Source organism: Centrocercus urophasianus, unplaced genomic scaffold (genome assembly GCF_019232065.1).
Source record: "Centrocercus urophasianus isolate 14NV4802_14NV808 unplaced genomic scaffold, USGS_Curo_1.0 seq_19, whole genome shotgun sequence".
Lineage (NCBI taxonomy): Eukaryota > Metazoa > Chordata > Aves > Galliformes > Phasianidae > Centrocercus > Centrocercus urophasianus.
In genome coordinates, this window is record NW_024884744.1 from 866,116 (window position 1) to 878,781 (window position 12,666).

At 43.8% G+C, this 12,666-nt stretch overlaps 1 protein-coding gene across 2 annotated transcripts in view; it reads right to left on the bottom strand.

Annotated features, from left to right (window-relative positions):
* Positions 1 to 7,513: 7,513 nt before the first annotated feature.
* Positions 7,514 to 12,666, bottom strand: part of PLCH1 (phospholipase C eta 1) — a 62,553-nt gene continuing 57,400 nt past the window's right edge. For both annotated transcript variants that reach the window (XM_042821168.1, XM_042821167.1), the window contains exon 23: positions 7,514 to 10,893. In XM_042821168.1, coding sequence (XP_042677102.1) covers positions 8,813 to 10,893 — 2,081 coding nt within the window. In that variant the 3' untranslated portion in view covers positions 7,514 to 8,812. The remainder of the gene's footprint in view (positions 10,894 to 12,666) is intronic.

The following is a 12,666-nucleotide window of genomic DNA, read 5'->3' on the forward strand; positions in this document are numbered from 1 at the left end:
GAACTTCCCTGATGGGCTGCTTGCTTGGGCAGGCCCTGCTTGTTTTCATGCTGTTACACTCCTCAGCTACTTTCCTGGTCTATATTAATCTTCCCTATATTCTTTTTTTTAGCTGTAATTAGTACTGTTTACAGTTGTTTCCAAGTTCATTAACACTTATTAGCCTTTGAAATCAATCAGCACTCTGGAGTTGCTATTTTTCTTCTCTTTTGGGGAAAATATCATCTCAGTGACACAGATGTTCAAGAAACAATACAGATTTTAAATTATGGGACCATTTTTCATCAGACAGTCTATCTCAAAACCAAAGCTACTAAAAGCTTTGTGTGCACCAGTTTTCAAAGCCAGATGAATATTGAGTGAGCTGAAAACTTTCAGAACCGTAGCACTGCTGGGGTCAATTAATTGACTAATTGACTGATGGTCAATTCCAAATTATTTTTTTTTCCTTTTACTTTCTTGACAAGCGTTCCTACAAAAAGTCATCCATATTCGTTGTATTCATTATTTTTGTCTCCAGATAGCTGAAAACTCAATGCATCACAACTTCATGGAGTTTGGGAGGCAAACTAATTTCCCCCAGAGCATCTTTGCATATCTCTCTACAACAACAAACCAATAAAACCTCACGCCCCAAAAGCGAGGTGCTGAAAACAATATTCCTACAGCTGACTCAGACTTGCACCTTGTGGGTTTTTTTCTGCACCATTCAAGGTCTGTAGAATCTATGACAGAATGCTGCAATTTGGATCCCTTCCAAACCAATGAATTCTGTGATTCTATTGTGGATTGCCCATCCCTGGAGGTGTTCAAGGCCAGGTTGGATGGGCAGCCTGCTCCAGTATTACATATGGAGGTTGGTGGCCCTGCATGCAGCAGGAGGGCTGGAGTTTTTGATCCTTGAGGTCCCCTCCAACCCAGTGAATTCTATGATTCCCTAATGAGGGCCGTGTCCACACAGGCTCTGCAGCAGCAGGCCACTCAGCACTGCTCTCTCAGCAGGGCTCAGCACCCTGGAGTGCTTCTACCATAGCAGCATTGGATCGTTGGAAGCTGGATGATACTGATATTTCCATCCCTGCCCAAGAGCTCACAGATTCAGATGTGCATGGCAGACGTTTTCCACCCTCATCTCCATTTCCTCAGTCACTGCTATTTCCAGGTACAGATCCTTCTGTTTTTGTGTCAGACTCGTCTGCTTGTCTGAAAAAGCAGCTGCCACACACCTTGGCTTTGTTGGCATGTACCTTGTTCCATATTCCAATCCCTGGCCGTTGGAGAATGGCTTCTGAAAGTTGGCTTCTGTTTTCAAATGCAGATTCACTGATGCTTACCACAATGAATTTTAATATTTCTGAAGTAAAATATTCTGCATGTGCTCCCTTGTACCCTTTTCCAAGTTTTCAGAAATCTGGAAAGTTTGAAATGGGGTCAAAAGACAGAGAAACATCTGAGCTAGTTCCAACCATACCTAGAAAGTTTTTGTTTTATGTGAAGCTCCCAGTCTCCAGAGTTTAAAAAAACAAGCAACACAGTGATGAAGCATGACCTTAAACTCTCCTATCTAGAATTAAGGCATTGTTAGAGGCCATTTGCTTCCTTCAGCTGCCTCCAACCACAGCTGGCAGCTCAGCTTCACGCCTCCCCAGCATCATCAGCAAGCTCTAGGCATGCAGGAACGCTGCCATCCCACCTCCAATTACCAACTGGGAACAGGCAGCCCCCAGCACAGCCCCAGGCACCACAGCACGGCTCCTCCACTGGGAGTGGGTGTCAGAACCCCTGATCACTCGTATCCCTCACAAGGCATGGCATAAAGCAAGGGACCAGCTGCTAAGTTTCGCTAATGCTCTCTGCCAAAGCTGCCACTGAAGGATGGATTCTGTTAAAGAGGCTGATCAAACAGAAGGTAGAAGTTGCGTCTCTGAAAGCTAAAACTATGCTGCAGTCTTCTTTGGTGCAGGTGAAATAGTTCTCATTTACAAGAGGGCAAAAGAGAACGCCTCTGACTGAAGGGACATCCCTGCGATGCCGCCAGATGGACGCTCCTTCCTGCACAGGCAGGGTCAGCCACGCGCCCCAGCTGTGAGCAGGCATAGGGCTCAGCTGCAGTGCTGCACGCTCAGCCCCTCCTGCTGCTCCAAGAAGCAGAGGCTGTTTCACCCAGGGCAGAGGGGAGCAGCCCCACAGTGTAACCCGCTGGGGTCCGGCAGGGTCCAGTACCGATTTGCTCTCTGGCTCTTCAGAATGATGAATCTCAACGCAGATTTTCTTTTCCTATGAGTGACACTGTCCCTGTGGATGAGGAGCTCTACTGGCCAGAATCACACAAGACGCGTGTCTTCAAGCTCTTCTCCCATGGCTTTTGTCAGCCATCCTCTCCCCCTTCTCACTGAACAGTTTGTGACAAATGGAGGCATTCACCTGCACTGGCTGCACCACGTCATGTTTGCACTGGGCAGGGAGCTGGATTTGTCACAGCTGCACACAGCATAGAACCCATCTGCTCTGGGCCAGACAGTCAATTATCTAAATCAAATTCCAACTATTTATTAACAGATATTCTGTTCATCCTTCATCCCCCGTTTCAATTTCTCCAAAATCTCTCCCCTGTGCGAGGCTGAGATTTGTATGCGTGGGCTGTGGTAGGACAGATGGATCTGACAGCAGTGGCATATTCTTTCACAAAAAAATGACAGGATAATAAGTGAAGATCTTGTTAAACTTGGCTACCACTAACACAGCTGCTTGTTTACTAATATTTCACAGCAAGTCAGGCTTCCTGACAATGCCTCGCTTGCCAGCAGCTGAACATATTGGCAGACACTTTTTCTTAGGCTTAAAGAAGGAAGAAAAAAGAAATGAATGAGGCTTTCTGGCTATAGTCTGGCTTTTTTTTTTTTTTTTTTTTTTTCTGGAAATAGATGAACTGTCATTGATCAGTATTTTTTATATGTATAATTCTCTTATAAAGAGAAGTAATTCAGCACATGAAGAGGTAAACAATCTTTTAGGAATGAAAAAACAGATTTAGTGTTTTTTCCTAAGAAGAAGAAAATAATACCAGCTGCTTGTTTTCAACAGGAGACCACAGGTCTGTCTGAATAAAAGAGCAGCAATGCCAAGTCCAGAAGGAAAGGGACTTCAGGGGCTGCAGTCTGACAGACACACAGCTGAAGGTGCTCCCTGACTTGTGCTTTGTGCTTTGTTTTTCCAGAGGAATTGTGTCCAAGGTTGCCTAAAGAGTTTTAAAACACTTCAGATTACAAATATATAATAAATATATTTATATATATTCCAGTTAATAGATGTATCTGTTAACTGGCACAGCCTAAATAACCACAAAAAGGACAGCAAGAGTATCCCAGCCTCTCCCCTACTGCAGACACATGATGCAGCTTTTTGTGCAGAGGGCTCAGTGAGAGGCAGTGCAATATTAGAAGAATTGAGACAGTTTGCTGTCCAGTCAGAACAAAGCTGAGGAGGTGACCCGCTCTCTGAACAAGTGCTGCAGCATGCAGCTCCTGCCCTCAGCTCAATTCCAGCTTTAAAAGGATGATTCACATTCAGAGGAAGCCACGAAGTCTTTAATAGATTTGCACACTGGATAATCCCACTTAGTTCAACGTAACGTGATAAAAACGTCAAGTGTGGTTTCTGTTAGGATTATTTCCCTACACCTAACTGGTCTGCTGTATTCTCGGCATGATAAGAAACCTGTTGCACTAAACCAGAGTGGGCTTTAAAGAGTATCGGCAAGGGGCAAATTGCCACCCGTCAGCACCCTGAGAATCCAAACACAGCTGAGCTGTGCCAAGCCTTGCCACACTCCCCTGCTCCTGGAGATGGTGAGAGGTGGGACGTGGGGCCCTGTGTCTCTCAGCCCCCTGGGTGGAAGAGACACTGCAGCACAAAGCACACCGCTCAGCACTATGCAGCACCAGTCAGTGCTACCAGTGCTGTGACTGGATACTGCTTTGTAGAACAGCTCTGATCTCGGTGCCATGGCTCTGGAAAGTAAAAAGGAAGAGTTTGCTTGGTATTATTCCTGCTGCCTTGGTGACTGGATATACTTTTTTCAGTAAATGAATATGGTCCCATTTGGCAAGAACAGAATGTCACATTCAGAAATGAACAGCAGCTGTTGCTTGTATTTATTCCTCCTAGTAAACATTTAGCATCTCTACTCAGTGCAACAGAAGGTGCTGCCAAAGCCAAAGAGATATAGACATTTCATTTGGCACTGGACTGAATCGCTCTGCACGATTCCTAGCACAAACCTACAGCGGAGAAGGGACTGCACCCCACCTGCCTCACAATGCAGGAACTTGAGTCACTGGCAAAAGAACCAAACACGCTTCTTTACTTTTGAGTAAAGAAAAGAAATACTTTTCAGCACGGAAATAAAAGGGGCAATTTGCTGGACACGTGTGTATCAGGCCTTCTCCTTTCACTCCTGCTGTCAAGTCTTGCAGTACCCTGCTGCAAGGTTGGCTCGGCACTGCTTGGCACAGAGACTGAGTGTGGAGACCAGAGGCAAAGGAGACTGCTGAGATTTTGTCTTTCAAATAAACAGATCTTGTTTCATCTCATGAAAGTGTACATTAGCACCATGGAAATCCAGAAAACTCCTCTACAACCTCCATTCACACTGCTATGCTGGAGAGGATCCCACTGCAACAGGAAGGTCCCACAGCTCGAGCACCAGCAGAATCAATGGTTTCGACTCCCCATCTCCTGGCTTTACCTATGTGGCCCTTTGGCCTCTGAAGACTGCTGGGATAGCCTTACTCCCAACACAGTTCAAAACAGAAAACCCTAATGATTGTCTTCCAGCATTAGAAATGCAGCTGGTGAACAAGGAAGCCTCATTTTATGCAAACATTGTGCATAATTAGGTTCTCACTTTCAGCTACAGGAAAACAAATGGGAGTGCAGGTCAACATAGCTATTATTTATTTAAATGCATTCCAAACAGCACACGCACCCTCACCCAGAAGACTGGGCACACGTTTTAAATATTTAATATCACAGTCCCAAGACAAGAGAAGTACAAGAACTAACATTAATTGCTCATGCTCTGCAACTCAGTGGTGTTAACTTCCAGCAAAACTGCTCCACTGGATTTAGAAGTGTCACTTCAGTCTAGTACATCTTAAACTGTAATAAGATTTTGGCTGTAAATGTTTAAAATATGTAGCACTAAAGTAAACGAAAGCATCTGCTTTAAAAAGTCTGTAAATCAAGTGAGAGTTTGAAAACCAGCTATGAATTAATCTTCTGCTTCAAGACATGCTTCCCTTACAATGTCCTCCTTTACGACTGTTGGTCCTTAAAACAGGACTACATAAATATGTCTGACTTACTAACAAACTTCAGTCCCAATCCAAACCTACCAACCAACACATTACTCCTGATTCCCTAATGCTTAGCACCAATCCCTTCCCATCCTGCTGCCCATACAGAAATAGCTGAAATCTCTGCTTCGCTTCTTGTTTGACACCCCCTCGTGACTTTGGCTTCCTCAGACAGATGGGAGAAACTGAAAAGGCAGGACAGCTTCCTAGCAGACCTTCACCTCCATGCAGGGTGGATAAATGAGAATAAAGGTTCCTCTGCCATGAGCGAGGAATGAGAAACACCGCTGCATACCTGACATCAGGAGCACCTTACACTGCTGCCAAAGCAGGGGAAGCAGATATTCCAATAGATAATCATATAAAAGTAACCAGCAACCCTTTTTGCTTCGGAATGTTAAGAAGTCGTATTTCTTAGAAGTAACATTCCTATCTCATTTCTGCTGCTACTAACTTTCTCCACAGCACAGATGCAAAGGAAGCATACATCTCAATGAACCCCAGATGGAAAAAATGCAAATTCTAATTACAAAAGTAAATCTGCCCTCCAAAGAAAGTATTAAAAGGAGGAAAAAAAAAAAAAAAAAAAAAGAGATAGAGAGGCATGACAGATACCTACTGAATGGATGCTTCCAGTGCAATATTTCAGCCAAGGATTCTATGCTCTCACCTTGTGTTTATAATCCCTCTATGGTACAAATCATGTTATCTCCATGCTTTCCACTGACATAACTGCTCCTGACATGTTGCAAGTGGTGCCTGCAGCTCTTGAACAACACTGAGAACTCGATAGCCCTCACAGGAGACCTCTGGGAATGAACAGAAGATTTTAAGGAGGGAAAGTCTCCAAAGGTTTGCTCCACGTGGGATGTCACAGAGAAGACTGCAGCTTCATGCTTATCTGAAAGAAACGTGGTAAGATGCCTTTCAGCTGAGCAGTCAGATAAAACAGTGCTGCACTGGGAGGTGAAGCCAGACAAATAGAGGCCAAAAGTATAATATGTTTTTAAGCACTGGGACAAGTTGATGTCTGCAGCAGATTCTTCAAAAAAGCATTCACTGTGAATTTTAAAAAGATGCAGCCTTGCTCATTCACAGTTAGTTAGTTTTGAATTAACAGTTAGTTAATTTTGAATTAACAGATGAACAGCTTTATGAATGTATGAACTGCACATTACTGGTTTATGTCTGAATACTGCTTTCTACACCACTCTTTCAGCTGCTATCCGGTGCACAGCAGTAGCAGTGATTCCTACTGGCATGCAGGGATGCACCATGCCATGAATGCAGATTGCTGCAGTGGGAAGGCATTCTCAAGGTGTTATTCCCTACCTTTTCCCTGCAGCATTAAAGAAATGCCCTTTAAAACACAGAAGTTTGTCTTCCTTTCTCTGGAAGATGAAGCTCATTGAGTTCTATTAAAAACAGAGGGTATAAGAGCAGTGCATGAATATACTCTGTACTTGAATGTAATCCTGAATACACGTAATGCTCAGTTCAAGATTCAGAAGCAATATGGGTAGTTTTAAGTAATGGACAAGTTGTTTGCACCGATTTATCTGAAAATGAAAGAAATTTACCTTCAAGTATCTTTGACATCTGCTTATAGAACGGTTCCTAACTCTGTGAAGTCTGTAACCAAATACCAAGCAGTAAGCACAGGAACAGCCCAGTGCCCTGGGATTAGGCACATCTTCTGACCTGATTTTTAGAGAGAAACAGCACTGCTCTGGTCCCTGTGACACCTGTCAGAAAACAGGAGGCACAGCAGTCCTGGGGAACAATCTTCAGCTGCCAATCCTGCAAGGGAAGGACAGACTCAGCTCCTCTGCACCTCAAGCTCTTCCTTCCAGAGTCTGAATCCTCTCCGTTTCTAGCAAATCAAGAGAGAGAGAGTCAAATAGCCGCTCTGTAAACATGCCTGGCACACTTGTTTCTATGCAAAATGCTAAGTTTAATCCAAATGCATTGTGTGTGTGCTCAAAGCAGTACCACTGCCTTCTTGGTACTTTATTATTTTTATATATATAATTGTAAATAAATTAAAAATAATAATAATAATAAAAAAAGCAACATAGGACACCTCTGGCAGTGGCTTCATTTGCTCTGAAAACATTTTAAAGAGGACTCCGGTACTCACCATTTGTGGGGTCAGGCATTTTGCATACATTGAAGACACACATTTAAGGAGCAATCCACTTCTGAATGCAACCTTTTATCAGAACTAAAGTTCTGGGATTGAAAACTTCTGCAAAATTACAGAATTCTTCCCTTTCTGAAAGTGCACAAACTCACACGACAGATGTCTGCAATCACCAGCTGCTGTCAGTTTAACCATAATCGCATTTGTTGTATTTTCAGTAAAGATGTAACCAGGTGCTTAAAAATCTATTTTAATGGTGTTCTCAAGAACAACAATACTCTGCATTACAAAAGAAAGAGGTATAAGGTACATCTTTCACATATAAGAAAAAACTTACAGCAAAGGCAAAGAATATCTTTAAACCAAAATAAAGCTATGTTGTTCCCTACAGGGAAGCTCCAGGTGTTTGAGATTCCAACATTCATAGAAAAAGATGAAGGACAGTCAAAATAGTTATTCTACTATATCAGCTTTAAATATCAACCACCATCAACACTTCAGCAATAAAATTACAAATATACAGAAAACCAATCTGCTACAAACACAACCAATAGCAAAAATACAGAAAATATGCAGAAATTATGTTTGCTATTCATAAATCCAGATTCACCCCCACGTTCCACTCAGTCCTGAAATGAGCATTCCACACACTGACAAAGACAGAACACAAGGGTTGTTATACTTCACAGAGTGGGCAGAAGACAAATCTATGCACTCCTCACAAATGTGGACTAACCCTAATCGTGCTGTTTGTTGCAGAATCACAGTCCAAACAAGGAAACATATAAAATTACTATTAGCATTTGGGTACAAAGCTGAGTGAAGGCGATGCTCGGGGTCTGCTGCTGGGAAGGGCCTGGCTCAGCAGTGAGAGCCCAGAGCAGTCAGCAGGGACAGAAAGCACTCCATGCAGTACTATATTGCATGAAAGGCCAAAAGCAATCACTGGAGCTATTTTCTCAAACAGCAGACTTCAGGAAAACAGAAGAATACTCTTGCATTCATTGCAATGCCATGCCCTCGAGCCGTGCACTACAAATACAAAATGCTACAAATGCTCATTGCGTGCAGCTAGCCCCCAGCCTACTCCCTTGGTAATGGCCAAATTAAAGTAACGCATAAATACGCAAGGATGGAATATGGATTTATTTATGTAAGTTTCAACAGGAAAAGGAACATTAAATTGTGACTGGGCCGCCAGCACGAAATTGCATTTCTAAATAATTTAAAGCCTCAAAACAGCATTTCTTTCTAAAAATCCTTCATTTCAATGAAACGGTTTGTAAACGTTGAAGACTTACATTTATCCAACCTACAGCCTGAGCAGGAAATAGACTTCGGGCTTCTCGTCGCCGTCGGGCTCCAGCTGCAGCAGGGGGCTGTGCGCACACAGCGGCTCCGTGCAGCCATGGTGCCAGGCAGCACACGTGCCCTCAGGTCGGCCCCGGCCCTCCGCTGCCTCCTCAGGGAAGCTGCCCAGGTACCTGGCTATGTAGGAGCCCGTCGAGTGCCTGTTGACGACGTGAGGGGACCCCGAAGGCTTGTTCCGAAGGACGACCCCCGCTATGCTGCCCGCGTTGGAAGATTTTTGCTTGCTGGCCTCCTGCCTTTCCTTGGCACGACTGGCGATGTTCCGCACTCTGCTCTGGCTCCTGGACGACAGCTTTCTGACCAGCGCCTTTGGGCAGTCCTCATCGAGCTGCCTGGAGTACAGCACCTGGTGGCTGTCGTCCTGGTCCAGAGACAGCAGCTTTCTCAGCTGCTCCGTCAAAGCATCTGTAGAGTGCGGTCTCATCGTCTTCATTGCAGCGAGCTTCTTGTCTCTCATACCAGATGTGATAAAGCTCCTACTTATGTACTGATACTTACTTTCAAAGTTGCAGGAAATATCTTCTGATGTCAAGTCACCAAGACTCTTGGATTTGCAAGGGCTGGTCTGTTTGATGGCTGGAGAGGGTGGGAAAGCCAACGCGCTTCTGAGCACTGGTGAGCGTACATCCAGTTGGGACCTCCTGGAGGCACACATCAAATCTTTCTGCTTATCGGCACGATGATGATGTAGAAAACCAACATTTTCACAGGCCGGAAAAGGGAGCTTGCTTCCCACAGTCCTAAAGTTATCCGAGCAGTCCAGGGCAGCAGCACAGAGCCCAACACTCGCACAGTTCCCAAAGGTCCTCTCACCACAGCACCTGCCATCCTGCTGCTGCCTCAGTTTTAAAGGGGAAGCCAACTGGCTCACATCTTCCCTTTTGTACGCGCACGCAGTTACCAAGAGATCTTGAGAATCCCCACCTAACTCTACAAGACTGCTGCTTTCTGAATTCTCACCCATGGGAGGGTCCACAAGCATCTCCTCAAAGATGAGGCTGCTGGAAGCAAGGGAACCCACAGATCTGGGGGTTCCCCAGCTTGTTTCACATTTTCTTTGGGGATTTGCATTCAGCAAAGAGAAAGGTGAAGAACAAAAAGAGCTAGGCAAGTTATTTTCTACGCTCTTTGATTTTTTCTTGCAAACTAACCCACTGTGGGTCTTAAATTCAGAACCTGGCGTAAGAGTTGCCTCGTGGATAATTGTGTACACAGAATAGTCCGCAGTTTCAGGACTGGAGAACACGGCAGTGTCTGGAGTTGAAAATAACGGGGACTTGGTGGATTTTGTGGTAATGAAGTCATTCTTACAGGGAGTGCTGAGCTCTGCAGGAACTGCATGCGTGGCCACAGCACCGAAGGTCTGGCTGCCAGCGCCGGGGAGCATCGGTGTGGTGAGGCTGGTTTGGTCATCGGTGACATCCAGCTGGCCGATCAGAGCTGAGACAGCACTGTCCAACTCGCTCTCAGTCACCAAAGAAACTTCATCTATAAGGCGGGAGATGTCGCTGTCCTGCATGGTTAAAGAGGAACGTAAATCAGGAGCCTCAGAGCAGACGGCAGAAGAAATCTCAGTCAGGGCAAGGCATGCCACACTGCTCTTCTGGATGATGTTGTATTTGAGATTTTCAACCTCCTCCACCTTTTCAGGAAGGCAAGTCCTGACAGAAGTTCTTTTCTCCTCCTTACACCTGTTTGTGTCATCTCCCCTTGCAGTGCCTGCACAGTTCTTGCCCTGTATTTTTTCTGCGTCGCGCTCAAAGCCAGAGCTCTGAATTAGAGGCACAGTGTCAACAGGAAGGTTGAGGTGATTTGTTTCGGTTACACCACTTACAGCAACTAAATGTTCAGGTTGTTCCTGGGAAGGTGGTACAAGGGAAAAATCAGCTGTCGTTTCCTTCTGGGCACTCTCCTTTCTCAAGGGAGATGCCAAATTTGAAATATCTGCAGTTTTCTCAGAACACGTGAAAACAGATTCTTTCAAGTTTGTTTCCTTCTCTGTTTTATCACCGTCACTGTTGGCTAAATTAAACAAGAAACACGTTAGTTGCAGATAGTATTTTGTGCTTTGTTTATTAACAACTACTTTGTCCTTAGACAGACAAATGGAGAACGTAAAATTAGGTACAGTTGTGACAGAACTGTTATGGTGTTGTGCAGGCTTAGCCCAAATTATCTGTGATATGAATAAATGGAAAAATACGACTGCAGGCACTTCACTGAAGCTTCCTTTGGATGTCTATTACATCAAGCACGTGATGTAATATTTGTTGCAAATAATGTTAATGAGGTACCATATCATCGTTGGCACGTGGCATTACCTTCAGCTGTGTTCCTATTCAGATTTGTACTATAAAGAAGCGTGGCAATAAAGACAGAACAAAACAGCTCTGTTAAAAAAAACATAATACTTTGAAACAAGATGCATGCTTAAAAGAGCTTTGAGAATAAAGCATCAAGAAGCTGGACTCCAGGCAGTGTTCTTTACATATACTTATTGTAAGAGATTAAAATTTAAGGATTAAATTTCTGATCTTCTATTAGCATACTGCATTCATAAGAGAGCAAAATTTTGAATTCTGTGGAAATACGTAAGATTTTCTCTACCAAATCTTCTTATTTGTCTTTATTTACCAATTCCCAGCTCCATGACTCACTGCTTTGAAGCTTTTAATTAAGCAATAAATCTGGTACAGCATATACTCTTTTTTACATTCACTAGAAACCAGACACCCTAGGAAGAAACAAGAGAAGCCCTGATCATTCTCTAACAGCGTCTGAAAGCCCCCGTTAGAGATCATTTTAATAAGCCTGGTACTAAGGGCTGATGTCCAAAATTTGAAAAGCTGCTCCAGCCTATCAGTGCACCTACATAAGGATGGAAGAGATGTATAGTTTTTTCATTTGTACTTTTGTTTCTTTTCCTACAAAGAGCAAGGGAAAAAGCACACTGTTCACTTTGCAGAAATCCAACCAGGTCAGTAGAGATGTGTTTAGCCACAGCATTTTAGCAAGAAAGATCTGTGCTGGACACCCAGCCCTCTCCATTCTTCACTGCATCCTGAAATAACGAGCACTCCATCAGCCCAGTAACCTCCATGAGGGTGAAGCTGCCTCCCAGTCTGAACTACTTGCACTGAAGTTACTTCAGGAGAACACCCAAGCCTAGCTCTGCACGCGTGTGAAGCTCTATCACACCTTTGCTTATCAACGTTGAAGGCAAGTTCTTCCAAAAATGGGCTGTGGCCCTTTGGCACAGAGAATACAGAAGGTCCTGCAGCCACAGCAGAGGCCTGCATCTAGCATTTCATCTTTGTGTCTCACTTCTTTATGTCTATGGAGGTCAATCCTCCTCTACGGGGGTCATGGAACAAGGCACACAGACACTCCAATGGACAGAATTTACTTCCTGAAGCAGAATTTTAGGTCATCTCAGAGCTTATGCTATTCTTCTGTAAGAGAATACCCACAGCTTCCAAAAGAGTGTGAAAGTTTCTTTTAAATTTATTTCCTGTCCTTACCTAAAGCATCTGCAGGAAGAAATTTATAAATATAAATGCTTACAACCATTGATAGGAATGACTGAGCTGTAGCAGCTTCACATGCTTATTCAAAGAAAATCTTTCTATTTCAAATGCAGCATTTTCAGAGTTAAATTCCTATATCAGGAACATCCTTTTTCCTGTCTAGTCTCATCTCAGGTTGGCAGGAAAAAAAAAAAAAAAACAGGTTTAATTTTGCTTTCAGTTTCTCTTCAATGCTTTCTCTTGCAGTGATGTCCCTAAGTTCTTTCAA